Here is a 21,673-nt window from a genome sequence, read left to right on the forward strand (position 1 = left end):
TATAATTTCATGTCAAATATCATTAGCAGATTTTTCAAAGGGAGATGAATTTGTGGGGACTTCATCTTCCTATTAAATTATAACTTAATTTAGGATAAGTAGTAAAAAAGATATTTACAAGTTTCTGTATATGATATTGATGTCAGTCTTGTGTCACTGAGTACTCAAATCCATATGATATCTGTTTTTGCTTGCAAGTTTACAACATTACTGATTTTGTTGTCACATGTTTGATTAATGAGGGTTTCATTAAATCAATTAGATAAAATGAAGCTTTAGAATGAAAATAGGTCTGCTCAAATTGATTCCATCGATTATATAGAATGTCTGACAAGGCTTTATGGCAGGAGAATCCATCTTGTCAAGTATATGGCCTGACAAGGACAATAAATCGCCATGAGGAGCTATGCAGCCTTGGCATTAAACCAATCATTAGAGGGTCTGAACTGAGGAAGCATTTTCCATTTGTTATTTTCTGTGCTCCACCATCTGGAAATGAAGATTACTCCTCTGAAATCAGGTTATTGATTCTCTTATAACTGAGTTGGTGAAGTTCTTTGGTATTTATAGTGATTTTCTTTACATCATTGAGTTGTGTTTTTCATTGATCATACGAGTTTCATTCACTTAGCTTGAACTTTGATTTTTTGATACTAGGACTTAAGAAAAAAAGACTGTTGGTTGATAACATTTGTTGGATCTTTATTATTTGATTGATTAGAATTTCCTCTAGTGCTGCGGAGGAGGTTTACCCACTTTGAGAATTTTTTTCTAATCATGACTTCAAAATAGGTACTAATACTGCTCTCTTGTGTTCTGATTAAGTATGCTTTTAGTCTAATTTCTTAAATGCCCAAGTTTTTAAATGACACCTTGTAATGTTCCCTTTTTGAAATAGGATTTAATAATGAACAGCAATAATAAATTTAAAATATAAAAGAATGGAAATAAAATTTAAATTAAAAATAGAAAAGATCAAAATTAAAATGTAGTTGAGTTTGATTAATGGACAAAGGGCGTGAAGTGAAAAGTTGGAACTACCTCAGACATGAGATATAAAAGGGAGAAGAGAACATTTGATGTCATGTCCCCTTTTTAGCTCTGTGTAGCAGTGACATGAGAGTTAGCCTATTATGGAGTCTTGTAGGCTGGCAGTGGTGATCAAGGACTCAGTCAGGGTTTTCAGCATGCGGATTTGGTATTATAGGCAGTAGTAGATCAGTTGAGAGCAGTTCCTTGATTTTAGGAGGCAGTTCCTTGATTGTAGGAGGAGGTTCCTACCTTTTAGGAGGTGGTGATGTTTCTAGAGTTGAGGTTCTATGAGATCACCCCCTGGTCTCAATTTTAGGAGATTTGGGTGTGTTCCCTATATTTTAGGAGTATCCCTAGATTTGAAGGTGTTACTACTAGTTGGCCCATGTTGTCCGGCATCAGTCATAGGCAGGTGACAAACTCAGTTTCATATTTTAGAGGTGTTTGGGTTGTTCCTTGGCTACTTGGGAAATATTTTAATATATTTAAATATTCTCCTAAGTTAGCATTTTAATAATTTAAATAAGGCTAAGTGTTTAGCCATTTTGGAGTAATAAGGAGTTTTCTGGCTCCATTTGGATCGATTTTTCTACATGTGATAGCGCATTGGAAAGAGCTCAGTCTCTAGTATTTGATTATCACTTGTCGGGACTTATTTGATGCTTGGAGCTATTTGTCATTAATAAGTAATGATTTCCTTCTATTTGGACGCCTTTATTGGGAAAATAATGTTATATTATAAAGTTCAAATTGTAATGTTCCCGTCATAAAATAAATGTACTCATTTAATCTTTGTAACAGGCCAATTGATTTATTTTATCTCGGACTCATTTTATTTAGTTTTCGTAGTTTGTGTTGCCGTCGGCTAACATTGTACACCCTCAGAAAGTTTTTCCCGATGGGTATTTAAGCGCGGCTTGTAGTTAGTTCGTAGGCATGCTTGGAATTATATTTTTTTGTATTGCGGATTCCTGTTGGAGTTCGGAATTGTTCGCCATTTCGGAAGTGAAAGATCTTCCCTATTTGGCTCATGCGGTTTCGGTGGGATTCAACCCTTACCCTATTCTGTTGTTGCATGTATTACTTGGATCAGATCTGGTAAGTTGGAGTATCCTTGGTAATTATTATTCGCATCTAAGTCTCTGTTATTGTGGATTTTTCTATGGTGTACTGTGTATGAACCACGATTACATTCTGTGTTGGATTCTGGTTCCTATCCCCCTTTCTTCGTACTGTCCTTCCTCACAGCTTTCACCGTACATACACTTCGACTTACCCATCATTCCGTACTGAGATACATCTTTTGCATCACCGTACGACCCTACTACAGTCATCGTACGGTTTGCTCCAAGACACCGTATGAACATCTGTAATCCATTGTACAGCTTGCTCTAATTCAACCGTATGGCCTTCCTAGCACAATGTACGACACTAAATTTCAGCTGTGCAACTTTATTTCACTCCTCCAATTTGGGTTGCGTAGCACGGGCAAGAGTCGCGTAGCACGGATAGTGGTCGCACAACACGGGTAGTAGTCGCGCAGCACGGGCTATAGCCACGCAGCACAGGCAGTGGCTGCGCAGCACGGGCAGTAGTCGCACAGCACGGATAGTGGCCGCGTAGCACAGGCAGCAGTTGCGCAGCACGGGTAGTGGCCGCATAGCACGGGAAAGTGATTGCGCAACACGTGAGCATCTTCGAAACTGTTCGGGAACACTACACAAATAAAATCCACTTTAGGGTTCTTTTAGGATTTGAAATGCCTTGGAGAGGGGATATAAGGAGAAGACAACCTAAAGATGAGTATCTTTTATCATTTTATTATCCTATTTTGGGCGCTATTGCTCTGAAAGAGCATTCCTCACCTGGGACGCAAACCTTAGTGCTGAGAGCAGATTTGTTGGGACGTAGTCCTCAACAAGATCAAATTCGAAGGTTCCTATGCATACAATTTGATCAAGGCAGTGTATCGGTTTCTAATATTGCAGTTACACTTTGCAGGCAGTGGATTTTTAGGGAAGGCGGCCACTTTGGTTCAGCTTGGCGTTTATTACAGCAGCTCACCTGGATCCCATTTTCAGCTGGCATCCATCTTGTTTGAAGCACATCTGTATTGGTACTATTCTGGAATAAATCAGACTCTGCTGGTATTGTTTTAGAATCATTTTCGGATTAGTATGTATTGCTGCATATTATTTCTATCACTTCTATTTATCAGTTGTTATTATTTATTGTAATACCTATATTCTGAAAAATACAAAAAGAAACAACATTCATCTACAACTTCTGTCTAGCTCTATAAGATCAAAGAAACATCTACAGGAAAATATAATTTATATAGTTAAATATTATAGCAGCAGGAGAGCAAATATCCATTTGGGATATTTTAGTGGTATCAGAGCCTAGTTCCTGCCAGCTTGTTGGGTTAGTTGTAGGTCAATACCATGGCTAGAATGAGAAATGGGTGCTGATCTTATTACAAGGTAATTGGTAAATACTTGCTTATTAATAACAGAGACCGAAAGGTCAATTTATACAAAAGGAAGAGACGATGTTTCCTTAGGAAATGATCGTAAAGAATAGAAACATTCTATTCCAGAGAAAGCAAAAAACGAAAGCAAACTAAAGCTAAAGATATTTACAAGATAACCATTAACTAATAATAGACGTCTTATCTATTATTGTAATACCCTCCCTTAATGGTTAATCTATCTAACACACCAAGCTGTCCTCTGAATTTGACAAACTTATCAGGACCAAGAGGCTTGGTGAGAATGTCTGCAGTTTGATCTGAGGTAGGAACATACTGTAGATCTATAGTCCCATCTTCAACCAGCTGTTGTATGTAATGACAATGAACATCCACATGCTTGGTTCGTTCATGGAAGACTGGATTCCATGCTAACTTGATAACGCCTTCGTTATCAACAAACAGAGTAGTCGGTCCTGCTGGTGACATCTGCATATCACCAAGCATCCGACGAAGCCAGACAGCTTCACATCCTGCCTTAACAGTCCCTCTATATTCAGCCTCTGTAGAAGAGAGAGAAACTGCCTGCTGCTTCTTGCTGGTCCATGTGACTGCACTGGATCCCAAATTGAACACATATCCAGATGTTGACTTTTTATCATCAACAGAGCCTGCCCAATCTGAATCTGTGAACCCACTGAGTTTAGGATTAGAACTCCGAGAATACAGAAGTCCATAATCAGAAGTGCCCTTCACATAACGAAGCACACGCTTTGCTGCCATCCAATGATCAGCCTTAGGAGCTGTCATAAAGCGTGAAATATAGCTGACTGCGAAGCTGATATCAGGCCTAGTAGCAGATAGGTAGATGAGGCTGCCTACTAGTTGCCTATACGTAGTATCATCAACGGAAGGAGAATCAGACTTGGCTGATAACTTGAGACCTTTCTCCATAGGTGTAGATGCAGGTTTGCAATCCTGCATTCGGAATTTGTCTAACAAGGCTCTGGCATATTTGGACTGAGAGATGAATATACCAGAAGACTGTTGCCAAACTTCAACACCTAAGCAATAATGCATGAGCCCAAGGTCAGTCATATCAAAAGCCTGGCATAAGTGTTGTTTGATTCCCTGAATCAAAGATGCCGAACTGCCAGTGATGATCAAATCATCCACATAGATAACCAGAAGGATGATGTCACTGTCAGTAGTCTTGATGTACAGATTTGAGTCTGAAGAGCTCCTCTTGAAGCCTTGATCACTGAGGTACGTATCAATCTTGATGTACCATGCCCGAGGGGCCTGCTTCAAACCATAGAGAGCTTTTACCAATCTGAGAACCTGATGGTCTTTACCAGCAACCTTGAAACCAGGAGGCTGCGTCATGTAGACCTCTTCATGGAGATCACCATTCAGGAAAGCACTCTTTACGTCCATCTGATGGACCTTCCAGCCAAACTGTGCTGCCATGGCTAGGACTAATCTGATGGTGCTCATCTTTGCAGTAGGAGCAAAGGTCTCCTCATAATCAATGCCCTGATGCTGAGAAAAGCCCTTTGCCACTAAACGAGCTTTGTACTTATCCAAAGTACCATCTGATTTGTATTTGATTTTGTAGACCCATTTGCAGCTAATGGGTTTCTTTCCTGGGGGAAGATCAGAAAGGACCCAAGTGTTGTTCTTCAGCAGGCTCTGGTGTTCAGATTGCATGGCCTGTTCCCACTCTGGAATTCCTTTAGCCTCGGAATATGTTTGAGGTTCAAACACACTGTGAATGTTGGCCATAAGAGCAAAGTTAACAGAATCTAAAGTTTTGCTCTTTTTTCGAGTAGTTCTCCCATCAATGAGCTCATCATCATGAAGATCAGCAAGTGTCTTAGCCCACCACTTAGGCCGGAGAGGAGAATGACCAACAGGAGTACTAGGAGATGCTTGATCAGCAGGATCCTGATCAGAAGAATCTGGATCAAACTCAGGTGAAGCATCTTCAAAACGAGGTGATCCTGCAGGAGAAGCCGGAGGTGGCTGTACAGGTATCACTGGCAGGACTGGAGCTGTAGGAGCTACTGGAGCCCTCCCATCAGGTGGACCTAATGGAAGCCGAACTCCCAAATCATGAACCTGCATAGGCTGGTTTGCTGGATCAGGAACAAGAGAAACAGGCATGAATGGTCCTCGCTGCTCATCAAAGACTACATCGCGGCTGTATATGAGACGAGATGTCTCAACATCAATAAGGCGGTAGGCTTTGTGAAGACTACTATATCCAGCAAGCATCAGTTTCTGACTCTTGGCATCCAACTTGGTGCGTGAAGCATCAAGGATCCAAACAAAAGCAAAAGAGCCAAAAACCTTCAGGTGACTGATTCTGGGCTTGCGACCTGACCAGGCCTCTTCCGGAGTTTTACCTTTGACCGCCACTGTGGGTGACCGGTTCAACAGATAAACTGTAGTGTTAACTGCTTCTGCCCAAAAATGCTTCGGAACATGTCTGTGTTCGAGCATGGAACGAGCCATCTCGGTGATTGTCCTGTTCCGACGTTCAACTACACTGTTCTGTTGTGGCGTGTGGGGTGTGGTGAACTGGTGTTGGATGCCATGTGTATCCAAGAAGCTGGAGAAAACATTAGAACAAAATTCCCCCCCTTTGTTTGATCTAAGAGTAATAATAGATTTCCCAGACTCTTTTTCAACTAAGGGTTTAAACTTCTGAAATACAATAAATGCATCGGATTTCTTTTTAAGGAAATACACCCACATTTTTTTACTGAAATCATCTACAAACAATAGAAAATACTTGTACCCAAGAACAGAAGGAGTGGCCATAGGGCCGCAGATATCAGCATGAACAAGCTGAAGTACTTGAGAAGCTCGCCAAGAATCGCCACTGGGGAAAGGTGTGAGATGTTGCTTCCCAGCCTGACATGCGTCACAAACTCCAAGGTGTTGGGTTTGAATCTCTGGCAAACCAAGAACAAGCTCATCCCGAGCAAGTTGTGAGAGATAATGCACATTTAAGTGCCCATATCGCTGATGCCAAAGTGAGCTGATGGAAGATCGCCGAGCAGCCATAGCTAAGTCCTGAGAATCACCAGAATCAGTAAGTCTGAAAAGACCATGATCCTCAAGACCAACTGCAATAGTAGACTTAGTCGCCCGATCAGTGATGGTGCACTGGTGTGAACTGAAGGTGACTGCCAAGTGTGGAGAATGTCGCAGCAACTGACTGACCGAGAGTAGATTTAGTTCCATCCATCAAGGAATATGAGCTTCCTCCCAACAGACTGAATTTGAATGTTGCCTTTACCAACAACCGTGTACTCTTCTCCACCACCAAAGATAACAGAATCTGAATAAGGCTGGTAGTCAATAAACCAATCTCTGCGGTGAGTGAAATGTCGAGAGGCACCTGAATCAATGTACCAGGCAGATGACTGTACATGATCTGCGGGTCTTTTAGCCATGAAGGCGTAAAAGGCAGATTTCGCCTGCTCAGTGTGCTCTGCACTGTTCGCTTTGAGTTGCAAACCTGATTGCTTAGACTGGGCAGCTAAGCGTTTCCGACATGCAACCTTCATGTGACCATACTTGTGGCAATAGTTGCATTGAATGTTCTTCTTTTTGGTACCATCGGATGCTGGAGCAGAAGACTTCTGCTGAGATGGTTGCTGAAACTTGCCCTTATCCTTCTGAAAGGATTTCGCAGCAAAGGCTTGCTCAGTGGAGGTGGAACTGGAGCTGACACCGAATTGTTGTTTCCACCGATCTTGCTGAAGTAGCAGGGTGCAGAGATCAGTAAACTTTAGATCAACACCAGTAGATGTGATGTTGAGAGTCTCGATAAAATGCTCATAGGAATTTGGTAAACTCCGAAGAGTGATTACCACAATATCCTCTTCCTCCATCTTGCGACCGATGGCAAGTAACTGATCTCGGATTTCCTGAATCCGATTCAGGTGTGCCTGGAGTGAGGTGCGCTCATCCATGACAATAGAAAACAGAGTGTTTTTCAGAAAGAAGGCTCTGCTCTTGTCGGAAGTCTCATGAAGACCTTTTAGATGTGTCCAGATTTCGGCCACTGTCTTGCCGGATGGAATCTGAGAAAGCTGGTCATCAGCTACGGAGAGTTTGAGAAGCATTACTGCCTCTCGATTGTTCAGATCCCATGTATCTTGATCAGGACCCGGAGAAGTCGGACGCTGCTTAACACCCAGAACAAGTTGATCGGTGTTTCGATATTCGAAGATTGCGATGATGCGCTGCTTCTAGGTTCCATAATTGCGACCATTGAATTTGGAATTATGCTCAAGCAGAATATTTGTCAGAGATGCCATGGCACGTTTTTCAATGAAAAACTGTGAAAATCTGTGAAGGCACGTTTTTCGAGGCAAAAATACGGAAAACCCAAAAGAATCAGAGAAGGACTCAAAAGAGAGCTCGAAAAACCCAGAAGGAATCTCCTGTCGTTTTTTGAATCCGCTGGCTCGAAAATCGAGGCACAAAAATCGAGGCACCCAGAAAAAACGGACGACAACCTAGTTGATCTCTCGAAAAACCCACCAAGAATCTGCAAACAAAAAATTTTTTCGGCCCCAAAAATTAGGTTTTCGAAAAAAAACGGCCCTAGCTGAAAAAAGCTTGAAAAAACTTCAGATTTCTTGATGAAAAATGGTCGAATCTGCTTCCCAGAGCACGATGACAGACTGAGACGGCTAAGAGCATGAAGATTTGATACAGAAACATGCAGATTTTCATCCCAAAAATGCGAGTCTTCAAAAAATGGCCACGATTTCCACGCGATTTGCAGACCCGTAATTCGGGAATTTCTCCAAGCAGAAAAACCCTAGGTGGGTTTTGGAGAAATTAGCTGAAATAATTTTGGAAAAATTTAAACAAATAATTTCAAGAAGAAATTATAAATTTTTCCGAAAAAATTCAAGTATTTAGCTCTGATACCATATTACAAGGTAATTGGTAAATACTTGCTTATTAATAACAGAGACCGAAAGGTCAATTTATACAAAAGGAAGAGACGATGTTTCCTTAGGAAACGATCGTAAAGAATAGAAACATTCTATTCCAGAGAAAGCAAAAAACGAAAGCAAACTAAAGCTAAAGATATTTACAAGATAACCATTAACTAATAATAGACGTCTTATCTATTATTGTAATAGATCTCCGTCAATAGGTACCAGTAACAGGCCTCCTACTAAGGCTTTCAATGATGCTATAATAAGCAACTACCATCAATATCGTTCTCTTCCTAAGGAGATACAATGTAATGACCCTTCTCAAATCTGATTGAAAACTTCTGATTGAAGGCTCAAGAAATTTTGTCAAACACTTTGCATACAAGGGTCATATGACTGATATAACTTTTCAGTTTGCTAAAATGACTTTTTTCTTCAATTTGCATCAATAAGAGTGCTCGCAAGAAGACTCCAGATTGTTTAAACAATGACCTAACATGAATGTGCAACTAATTTTGGCAATATTCAATGCATATATATGATCTAAGCATGAGAAATGAACACCTAAAACCAACTAGCATTTTTACAAACAGTTGGTATGCAAACTAACTAGCTGATAATAAATGATATTGGATTGTTCAAATGACACCAGCAACTATTATCTCCTTAATTGCAATGAAATTTCTAATACAATGACATTTACATGGATTACAAAAATGATAATATTGGTATAATGCACACCTACAGCTGAAACTTATAACACCTAAAATGCAATGCTAACATGAATGATAAACAAAGGAACCTGGTTGTAGATGGCTGTAATAATTTTCACCAATGCTGCCTTTCCGCTTTGCTATTTCGGATCTGCTTTTTCGCTTTGCTTTTTCGGATTGATTTTCGGACTGCTTTTTCAAGCTGCTTTTTCAGATTGTTTTTTTTGGATTGCTTTTTTCGAACTGCTTTTTCGGATTGCATTTTTTGGACTGTTTTTTCGAATTGCTTATTCAGACTGCTTTTTGTACTCAAATATTTTTTTCTCAATGTAGCACAAATAGAAGACTGAAGTATCTTCCTCCCAGTTGCAATAATTCAAGTGATATTTCACACCCTCAAAATTGCTATCAAAGTTTTCGTTTCTTATGACAAAGAAGTAATCTGCATAAACCCTAGGCTCCACAAAGTGAAACAACAACAACAACATCAAATCTGCCTGCTGAGAATGAAGCCCAGGATGCCTATTTATTCTTTTTTCTCCACTTTCTCCAGAAACTTCTAGAACATTATTTTATTTATTAAGTGACTTTATAAAATATTTTATAATTCAAGTCACATTATTAAATTAATTAAATATAAAGTTACCTTTTAATATTTGTTTATTTGATAACTTTATAAATAATTAACTTAATACCACTTATTTATTTAATTAAAATAATTAATTAGTCATCTTCATAAAATATTCATTATATTGGACAACATAATTAATTAAATTAATTAAATCAAATTACCTCTAAAAAGGGGACATGACACTCCGCCCCCCTTGAAATTGCTTGTCCTCAAGCAATTCACCACCTGGATCTCACAAGAAGTACTGCATAATGTCCCTGTCATCACCGAACAATCTCTGCAACATTTGCCTAAACTGAAACTGTCGTACCAACTCAATATCATCATCAAGTGTTGCAGAAGTATTAGCCTCAAGTTCCTACCAAGAGATTGATCAACCTTGCCTCCAAACTTCGTACAATCATCCCAAGTTTTCAACACATGCGCTCTTGAATTGTGCATCATGAATAGGTCATGTACATGAGAATAAAAAATGAAGCTGTGAGCATTCCTCACCATGTACACCTTTGAAATCTCCTCTGTGAGCCTCGTTTGCAATCCCGATGCACTACTAGGATCACAAACACTATTAACAATGCTCATCTCAAGACTGGAATCAAGGGAGCTATCATCATCCAAGCCATAGAGTGGATTGTCATATGACCAAGCGGCTTCCACTTTGAATAATGGATTGAGAATCATCTCATATTTCTCCTGAATCACTTTTTCTTTCTCTTACTGTCCAACCCTCTGATAAAATGCAAGCCTCCATCCGTAATACCCCTCAATACATGCCTACTACCATCAACCTCAAAAGACATTTCCATCTTAGGTACATTGAGGGTAAATACTCCCAAGTCCTGGAGCCACTTCATTCCCAAAACTATGCCCATCTCTCCCATGTTGACCACATAAAAATCTAAATGTAACTCATAGTTGTTCAATCTCAAGGTTAGATTAGCAAACTTTTTGGTGAATGCGAGAGTATATCCATCTGCTACTTGAACTCTAAATGCACCAAAATCCTCAACTTGAAGTCTGCACCGAGCTACAAAACTCCATTAATAAAGTTATGTATCGCACCAGTATCAAGCATAGCGATGCAATTCTGTCCATCAATTGTCCCCCTGAACCTGAATGCAGTCTCATCCTAAACATTGGCAATATATGCCATGGGAGCAGAAGTCTCCTCACCCTGATTAAGTTTTGAAGCAACCTACTGATCAATTTCATCAGAATCAAAGTCCTCATAGTATGCCCACATGAAACTGTTCGCCTTGCTCTTCGGCCTCAAAGGGCAATCGTGATCCTTGTTGTAAGGCTCCTTGCACCAATAGCATAATTTCTTCTTCCTCAACTCTTCTGGTGTCTCCTCTTCCGTCATAGGTGCTGTTTTTTTTTTGTTTGATTGTTGGGGAGTCTCATTGCTTGTTGAAAGGATTTCCTTATGCAAGCTCTTGCTCTTTGGTGCTGCAAACTCCATGCTCCTAGCCTTCTTCATTGCCTCCTGAAGAGTAGGAGGATCAAAGGCTTTTATCCATCCTCTCACAGGCTTCAATAAGCCTTCCATGAATAACACCACTAGTAGTCTCTCTGAGATATTAGGAACCATTATTGACAATCTTTGAAAGTCCCCAATGTAGTTCTCCAAACTCCCAACTTGCTTGAGTTGAGCCAAATCTCTGAAGTATGATTCTGGGTCTTTCTTGTCAAAGCGTTCCACCAATCTATTCACAAACTCTTAATAAGATGTAATCTGATTATGCTGCAATGTAACCAATCCATGATACCACCATTTGTGTGCTGTTCCTTCTAGGTGCAAAGTGGCAAACTTGATGGCTTCCTATTTTGTCATGAGTCGAAGAGCCAAGAAAGTATCCAACTTATGAATCCATGACTGTGCAATAGATTTGCCACTTCCATCAAACATAGGTAATGTAAGCTTATTAGTAGCCTGCTTGAGATCCTTATTCTGATTCCGAGGTCTCCTCTCCTGTCAGGACTTGTAGTAGTCCATCCTCATTTGTACAAAATGATCAAAATGCATGAACTCTCGAGCTCCTAGTGTCAATTGTTGCCATTCATCATGAGCAGCCATATATACATCAGCAAAGGTAGGCTCCTCAACATCTTCATCATTCTCTTCTATTGCACGTTCTTCTCTTAAGAAGGTGGGTCGTGTAGGCCTATTTGTTGTTATGGAAGGAGTTCTATGGACTCTAGGTGATCCCACTGCACTCCTGTTATCCTCTTGCTCTTGATTTCGTCTGTTTTGTGTGTTCATGCGCTCAACCACGGTGGTGAGTGCCTGCAAAGCCTTAGCCATCCGCTCTTGTTCTGTAACCATTGCTCTGTAAAATTCCCTTGTTTCCTGATCCTCATTCCTATTGTCTCTTGGTGGGCTACGCTCTTGCCTATCACCCATTGTGTTTGGTTGCCTGTCAAAATCTTGTTCCCTGTCAAACCAAGCTTGCCTGCGAGTGTAGAATCTGGGTGGCTGCATGTGATTGCTAAACCCGCAGGATGGCAGGAATGTAGCTCTGATACCACTGTAATGACCCTGCTCAAATCTGATTGAAAACTTTTGATTGAAGGCTCAAGAAATTTTGTCAAACACTTTGCATACAAGGGTCATATGACTGATAACTTTTCAGTTTGTTGAAATGACTTTTTGCTTCAATTTGCATCAATAAGAATGCTCGCAAGAAGACTCCAGATTGTCTAAACAATGACCTAACATGAATGTGCAACTAATTTTGGCAATATTTACTGCATATATATGATCTTAGCATGAGAAATGAACATCTACAGCCAACTGGCATTTTTACAAACAGTCGGCATGCAAACTAACTAGCTGATAATAAATGATATTGAATTGCTCAAATGACACTAGCAACTATTATCTCCTTAATTGCAATGAAATTTCTAATACAATGCTCATGAAATATGGCCAAGACTCTTGGCATTTACATGGATTACAAAAATGATAATGTTGGTATAATGCACACCTACAGCTGAAACTTATAACACCTAAAATGCAATGCTAACATGAATGATAAACAAAGGAACTTGGTTGTAGATGGCTGTAATAATTTTCACCAATGCTGTCTTTCCGCTTTGCTATTTCGGATTTGCTTTTTCGCTTTGCTTTTTCGGATTGCTTTTTCGGACTGTTTTTTCGGATAGCTTTTTCGGACTACTTTTTCAGACTGCTTTTTTCGGACTGCTTTTTCGGATTGCTTTTTTTGGACTGCTTTTTCGGATTGCTTTTTCGGACTGCTTTTTGTACTCATATTTTTTTCTCAATATAGCACAAATAGAAGACTGAAGTATCTTCCTCCCAGCTGCAATAATTCAAGTGATATTTCACACCCTCAAAATTGCTATCGATAGGAAGTTTTCGTTTCCTATGACAAAGAAGTAATCTGCAGAAACCTTAGGCTCCACAAAGTGAAACAACAACAACAACAACATCAAATCTGCCTGTTGAGAATGAAGCTCAGGATGCCTATTTATTCTTTTTTCTCCACTTTCTCCAGAAACTTCTAGAACATTATTTTATATATTAATTAAGTGACTTTATAAAATATTTTATAATTCAAGTCACTTTATTAAATATATTAAATATAAAGTTACCTTTTAATATTTGTTTATTTGATAATTTTATAAATAATTAACTTAATACCACTTATTTATTTAATGAAAATAATTAATTAGTCATCCTCATAAAATTTTCATTATTTTGGACAACTTAATTAATTAAATTAATTAAATCAAATTACCTCCAAAGAGGGGACATGACAGTCCGCCCCCCCTAAAATTGCTTGTCCTCAAGCAATTCACCACTTGGATCCCACAAGAAGTACTGCATAATGTCCTTGTCAGCACCGAACAATCTCTGCAACATTTGCCCAAACTGAAACTGTCGTACCAACTCAATATCATCATCAAGTGTTGCATAAGTATTAGCCTTAAGTGGGAGCAAGCCAAGAGACTGATCAACCTTGCCTCCAAATTTTGTACTATCATCCCAAGTTTTCAACACATGCGCTCCTGAATTGTGCATGATGAATAGGTCATGTACATGAGAATAAAAAATGAAGCTGTGAGCATTCCTCACCATGTACACCTTTGAAATCTCCTTTGTGATCCCCATTTGCAATCTTGATGCACTAGTAGGATCACAAACATTATCAATAATGCTCATCTCAAGACTGGAATCAAGAGAGCTATCATCATCCAAGCCATAGAGTGGATTGTCATATGACCAAGCGGCTTCCACTTCGAACAATGGATTGAGAATAATCTCATGTTTCTCCTGAATCACTTTTTCTTTCTCTTACTGTCCAGCCCTTTGATAAAATGCAAGCCTCCATCCGTAATACCCCTCAATGCATGCCTCCTACAATCAACCTCCAAAGACATTTCCATCTTAGGTACATTGAGGGTAAATACTCCCAAGTCTTGGAGCCACTTCATTCCCAAAACTATGCCCATCTCTCCCATGTTGACCACATAATCTCAAGGTTAGATTAGCAACCTTTTTGGTGCATGCGAGAGTATATCCATCTGCTACTCGAACTCTGAATCCACCAAAATCCTCAACCTGAAGTTTGCACCGAGCTACAAAATCTCCATTAATAAAGTTATGTGTCACACCAGTGTCTGAAAAAGGCATTGGGACAACATATTATACCATCTTCAAATCTTGGAAGAGAGGGAACGCCAGTTGAGAAGCAAGGTGATTCTAGAGTATTTGATTTGCTGGAGAGGTCTCCCTATAGAGGATGCCACTTGGGAGGGCGAGACTATTTTATAGCAATCAGCTTTGTAGTTGCTTGTGGGCAAGCATCTCCGAGAGGGGAGGATTTGTCATGTCCCCTTTTTAGCTCTGTCTAACAGTGACATGAGAGCCTATTATGGAGTCTCGTAGGCTGACAGTGGTGATTAGGGACTTGTCGTCGGTAAATATTGTGTAGCTGACAGGATGTATGTTGTCGGTAAATATTGTATAGCCGACATGATGTATGTCGGTAAATATTGTGTAGTCGATGGGTTGATGTCATCGGTAAGTGTTATGTAGCCGATGGGCCCTTTGGGAAGGTTCTTCGGGATGGTATATGTACGACTTTGGATCATGGTTGTAATAATCATCATAAGCATAATGTAATGTCTTTGGCATATATGCTAATAAAAGGAATACTGCTGTTACATATTCTTGTTCCATTGTTTGTATGCATTAGCCTATTTACCCATACGGTAAACATTTGGCGCTATTGCCCAATGGACCTGGAATGAAGGCAGAGGAATGCAAACTAATGCCAAATCAGCTTAACAAGGATAGAAATAAGATAAAGGGAAAAGATGGAATACGCACTACACAAAAAAATTTAATTTTGACACAACAAGTCAAGTGCAGATGGAGGTTTTAGCAGATTGTCGACGAACACCGAAGCACTGAGGAATTGTTGGAGGAGACTCGACAGCGGGTGGAAGTGGTGGAAGAAGCAAGGGAGGAATTTTTGAACCTGTATTCGCCAAGGGAAGAGAATCCAGACGGAAGGGAATTAACTCGCACGACTCGAAGTGCCTAGAGAGCATGAGCGTGGAGTGAACTCTCCGTCCGCAATACACTTTCGGAACGGACAATTTTGCTTAACAAAGACCCTTCTTCACCAAACAACGCAATTGTAGGGAATAAGACGTTTGCCCAAAATGTCGGTGTCGGAGTGTAGAGTGTTGGTGTCAGAGTGTAGAGCGTTGGTGTCGGAATACAAAGCGTCAGTGCCAGAGTGCATAACATCGGTGTCTAAGTGCAAAACAACGCCAGTGTCGCAGTGTTGAACAACGCCCATACACAAAATAAAGTAATAATGGCAGAACCAAAAGAGAAGTTTCCAAAGTTTGATGGTGATGAAACGGCCGATCCGATCAGACACTGTAAAACATGTGAAACAATTTGGACAGCGAATGGTATAATTGACACAAATGAATGGGTGTGACAATTTCCAGCAACCCTAAGGGGTGTAGCAATTGATTGGTTTGCCGATATGGATCCCCAAAAATTAATCAATTGGGTGCAAGTTAAAAAGGAATTTATCATTGAATTTCGATTGCTGCGCGATGACAATGAGATCGTAGTAGAGATATACAACACAAAGCAAGGAAAAAATGAAACAGTTCGAGTATATGCTAGAGAATTAAAAAAATTAATAAACAAGATGGAAAGTGATGGGCTGCAAAAGAGATGGTTCATTGAAGGACTACACTCGAAGTTACGGAAGAAAATGAAGATTGTGCCGCCATCGTCATACATTGAAGCATACAATCGGGCGATGAACTTAGAAAGTGAGCAGAAAACAAAAAAGAAGAAGAGTAGCTCATCCAATTCAGATGACGACACGTCTTCGGAAGAAGATAGCAGCGATGACGAAAAAGGCAGCAAGAATGTCCGAGCTCTCCAGAAGGATATGATTCGAATGATGAAGAAATTTAAGAACATGCAGAAAGAGATGAATGGGAACGAGCTATGGTGCACAGAATGTAAGATAGAAGGTCACATAAAGGGATCTTGTCCAAAGAACTAGTTTTGCGAGATCTGCAAGATCACGGGATATTTCACAAAAGAATGCCCCTTAAATATAAAAACAAGAGGACCTCAACAAGTGCTCCTAACGCAGGAGGCTTCTGCGTCAGGAGAGAGCGGAAACACCAATAATGAGGGTGCCACGTCGGGAGGGTACAAAAATAATAGACGAGGGCAAAACACAACAACAATGCCAACAATAATAATGGGGGCCACAGCCGAATTTAGTACGATGTGAACGGCTGCTCGATCGTTCATTGTCGATCATGCAATTTGTGCGGCCACTTTGTCCGAGATTGTACAATGGCAAACACACCAAAGTTGTTATGCTGATGGTGCGGTCTTGGAGATCATGAAGATGCCAAGTGCTCAAAATTGGGAGTGAATTTGGTCACCATCGGGACGGACGAAGAGGAGGTTCTGGCAGTCACACGTAAGCAAGCAAAACAATACCCCAATCCGACGGAGGAAAAGAAGAGATTAGAGGAAACACGGGCAGAAATTGAGAAGGTGACGCAGGCGGAGAAAGCACACTTGAAGGACACTATTGGTACCTCAGCAAGGAATTGTGCGGAACAGAACATCGTACGTTAGATATTACAAACTAAAGTACTAGTCAAAATAAATGATCTGTTGCTCACAATGCCTCAACTCCGATCGACACTCACAAACATTGCTCCAGCTACAAAATTATCAGGAGAACAAGGAACGGCAAAAGAAAGTGGAGCATGTGCAAAGGACCTGATGCTGCTAGCCCTCACATCCAGACAGCATTCGACGGTCGTCGAGATGGGAATTCTAGGAACTGTTTTGACAGACACAATTGTGGACGGACGGTTCGCGTGAATGTGTTACCGAAAGATACCTGGAAGAGGTTGGAACAGCTGACGTTGTGACCACCTACATTCTAGCTGCTAACAGTGGACCAACACGACATTAAACCTCTCGGCATCCTGATGGCACAACCAATAACTATTATAACATAGCCATTCCTACTTGATTTCATCATCATCGCTTTGAAGGCATAACATTATCGTATGCACCGGAATCAATAGTACAATTACTTAACTTGCATCCAGCTATATAAAGAGAAACATAGAAAGGGTCAGGTTTGTCTGACAAAGACGCTGCAACAAAAGATTCTTTCTCAGTCATGGGACCTTCCAAATTATCTTCTGCTTTCAGAGAGACTTCTGACTCATGGTTGATAGTGATCTTAGGCGAACCTTTTCCTTTACCAACACATTGGATCAACCTTTCTAATTGATGAGGGTTTGCCTTAAGGTAGTCCAACTGAGAAATTTGTACTTTGGTCTTTTTACAATGATCAATAAAATCAAAAGAGTCTTCAACAATGGGAGAGGTTTTATACTTATCTGTTTCTTTCGCTTGTGAAGGCTCTTCCAGAGTATGCTTCGGAGATAGAATTTGCTTAGTAGTCTCATCAGAAGCTTTATCCTTTGCTTCTTTTGCCGACTTCTCTTCTAATCTTTGTCTCCAATTTGGTGTAGCTGCATTGCAAGAATGATTGTTGATATCTTCGGCTTTGTTATCATCAGATTCATATTCTAGAAAATTTATAGAAGAGGTCCCAGTAGTAGGTTCTGTTACATCTTCAGGAGCCACATATTCTTCTATTTTCTCCGCTGTCAAATGCATTTGCATGAATCTGGCCATCTCGGGACAGCTTGCACCATCATGATCTGTTGTTAGGTGAAAATCACACATAGCAGTCTGTTTACCAGACAACGAGGGATGTTCAATGGCTAACTTTGGTGTTGGCTGAGGTAGCCATTTAGTTTGTCTATTTTGCTGATATGGCATATAATTCCTTCTTGGAATATCTTGATACAGAGGTGGAGGATTATAGGGCAATTGCTTTTTGAGTTGTAACAGATCATTAGCCAATTTTTGATATAAAGGATCAGTGGTAGAGACAAGAGCTTGCTGACCTTTTCCTTTTTGTAAGTCACGACTCCACTTTCCTGAACTAAGCAAGTCATCGTCCACTTCAATAGCCAAAGTTTGTGCGTTCGCTAGATTAGGAGGTCTTGCCCTTCGTATCTGAAAGCTTACATCAGAAGGTTGGGCACTGATGAAGAATGTCATTTGATTTTCTTCGGTGGGTCTTTTGTTAGCTGGAATTCGATTGACCATCTGGTTAAAACGAGCAATGAACTCTTGCATGGGCTTGTGAATTTCTTTCTTCATTGAAGTCAATTGGGAAAGGAGCAAATGTTCATCCTCAACGGTTTTAAATCTCCTCTCGAAAGCTTGAATCAAGGTAGCCCATGAAGTTACTGATCCAGTTGGCAACTGACCAAACCATTTAGCTGCGGCTTCTGTGAATGTTTCAACAAAAAGGCGGATAGAAACATCTTCGTGTTGAATTGCAAGAACTCCGCTTGCCATAAAAAATGCACTGATGTGTTGATCAGTGGTAACTTTCCCGTCCTTGGAAAACTTAGGAAGAATCTTTCGAGAGCCAACAGGCATGTCATGTAATTGATTCCCTAGAGCTAAAGGACCAATAGCAGCTCCCCATGGGACGGGTGGTTGCGGTGCTTGATGTGCCATAGCTGGAAGAATAATGTTCAAGGGCTGCAAATTTATAGCTAGAGGTACAAGAGTACCTGGCAGAATCAAAGCTTGAAAGGCCGCAGGAGAAACAATAGTCTTGGTCGATGAAGATGACCTACTAACAGACTTAACCTTCTTCTTCTTCTTAGGAGTAACTGGCTTGAAGTCTAACTTTCGAAGGGCTTCAAAATCTTCGTCTACCAGACCCTTTTGTCTATCTACCCGGGTGTATGGTTTGTCAGCCAGCTTAGTGGTTATGATTTATTTGCCCTTGAATGTGACCAAGATTCGGCCTGTTTCTTCTTGGGATAACTATTATTCTTTCAATGACTACTACGTCCTGACCAATAGGAGCTCTTCGCAAGATTTCTTCGAACTCTTCTTCTTCTTCAAGAACTTGATTTACTTGATGATATTGTTGTGCACTTCGTCTACACCTCCAGGCTAAAGTGTTCAAGTCTGAAATGATATCTTCCTGAGTGTCCTGGAAGCCAAGATTTGGTTGGAGAACAGGAAAAATGTTCTCATGTGGTAGCACCATTATGCTTCATTACAGGCGACTGTCAATCTTTCTTGTTCAGTCTCCCCAGCAGAGTCTCCAAAAATCTGTTGGTAAACAGATTTGTCACCAAGAAAATATATGATTTGGCCCAATGGAGTATGTGGCAAATTGATGTCTCCAACAGTTGGATAGGCCCTTGATATCTGGCCTTCCTTTGCATTTAGATGGGCAGCTCCCTTGTAAGATAAAATTTGTGCTTTTTCAATAAAGATGAATAGAATTTAGAAAATAGAAAGGAAAACCATTGATAGCGAATACACCACACGCCTTCAACGTTCTCATAAATATGACGTAAACTATTAATGAGAGCAATCAAGGACTATGCTTGAGGACTTTCACCAACACAATGCTAATTCAATCATTCATGAATACTCATACTATACCATGAAAATACTCATAAATGAATCAACACCTCAACAATTCAGACCCTTTAGAAAGAGAACGTCAAATGTACTTCCTTTATTTCTTTGCACCAAGAAAGCAAGAAATAACTGATTACAAAAAAAACAACAATTGTACACACTTTCCAAAAATTGCTTTGTTATCAAAGCAGAAGTGTTCCCTCTTTCCAAGTCCAAAAGTCCTCTATTACATTGAGATTTGTGAATTTATAATCTATTCAGGCATAACTACCTTCTCGGGTTCGTAACTACTCAAAAAGTTAGGATTTGGACATTGGGGAAGTATTTCACAACCAATTCCAACCTTTTACGAAGTTGAAACACTACATCCTAACTTCGGTTACAATAAGTGACACATGTCATTTTCCAGCATTGGATATACATTCTTCAACAATTTTGGATTCTTTTGACAATTTGCAATCTTATCGATTCCACTGACCTGGGCGTTCATCACTTTCATATATATATATATGTTCCTCATTGCGAAGCATCAAATTGTGCATATGAGATTAAACTTTACACCTGCCTGCTGCATTCACAAGAGATTCTTAAAACTTTATCAATACTATTCAAGCCTGTAGCTGCCATTGTGTGATGATTATATCTTCATGATATTTTATCTCTGAATGCAATATTCTTAGCAACACATTTTCTTACTATGAATATCTCCATGATATAGATGCAATAAGAACTACTCAGAATTCTGTGTCTCGATACCATTGGTCAATACTTGTCACAAGAAGGATTCTTTACCTGCACATATGCATTTAACAAGTTCTCCCTACTCCATGTAGTTTCTAGAAGCTAAAGAATGATGGAAGATCATGTTTGTTAACTTAAATATTTGGGCCAAAACATTCTTGATGTTTGATACTTTCATGAACAATCGTCTGTCATATCTTGCCACGCCATACCTTTATCTCCATGTTCAGTAGATAGGTATAATCTTCATGCCCTCAGCCTCATTGATTCATGAAAATAAGTATTAGAGGCATTTTGGTCAAACATATAATTTTCTTCTATGTTTTCTCACATGCACGTCCTATCCATATTTACCCTACGCGGAAGGACATGGACCTGTGGATTAGGAATTCGTTTGCAAGGCTAGCAAACCAGACAAAGATGATGTACAATATTTCCTTCACATCACATTATATGTCATAGCCTGCATGTATGCTTCCATGTTATGCTATGCATGTTCACTTGGGATTTATGCCAAATGATTATTGATCAACTTATACTTGTACAAGTCCATTTGCCAATGCAAAGACAACATAAAGATCTGATTCATTATTATTATTATTAACTAATATTGCTACCTTGTTTCCAATATCCTATTGCGCTTCCCTCCTAGCTTTCCTTGCCTCTTGTGATGTCTCTTGTAAGTCAACCATTATGACTTAGACCCTCAAAATCCCTTCTTGAGATCCTTCATTAGTATGAAGCGATGACAAATTTCCACAAGCTTCATATTTTATGTTCCTCTCATAGCAAGCTTCATGATCCCGAATTTGTTCATTGAGTCTCTATATAAAAATGACCATTACATGGAGTGATGATTCTTTAGTGGTTTTAGAACTTACAACCTTCTCTGCATGTGTGGAATCTAAATCTTGTGTCATGCATAGTATATAGACACATGTTGGATGGCTACAGGCAAAATATGCGACATCTATCTTCATACCAAGGCGCTCTATGCTGTGACATGTCATATCTATCTAATGGGTAGTCCTCAGTGCAAGAATATGG

At 39.9% G+C, this 21,673-nt stretch overlaps 1 protein-coding gene across 5 annotated transcripts in view; it reads left to right on the plus strand.

Moving 5' to 3' along the window:
• Nucleotides 1-21,673, plus strand: part of LOC149570114 (uncharacterized) — a 132,040-nt gene that overhangs the window by 31,136 nt on the left and 79,231 nt on the right. For all 5 annotated transcript variants that reach the window (XR_016362891.1, XM_089822773.1, XM_089822775.1 and 2 more), the window contains exon 3: nt 348-520. Coding sequence is in view for 4 of the 5 variants with exons in the window: in XM_089822773.1 (XP_089678899.1) it covers nt 348-520 (173 nt within the window). In the remaining variant the exon portion in view is untranslated. The remainder of the gene's footprint in view (nt 1-347; nt 521-21,673) is intronic.

This window comes from Cupressus sempervirens, chromosome 3 (genome assembly GCF_028749045.1).
Source record: "Cupressus sempervirens isolate cs-2001-9-10 chromosome 3, ASM2874904v1, whole genome shotgun sequence".
In the NCBI taxonomy this organism is placed as follows: Eukaryota; Viridiplantae; Streptophyta; class Pinopsida; order Cupressales; family Cupressaceae; genus Cupressus; species Cupressus sempervirens.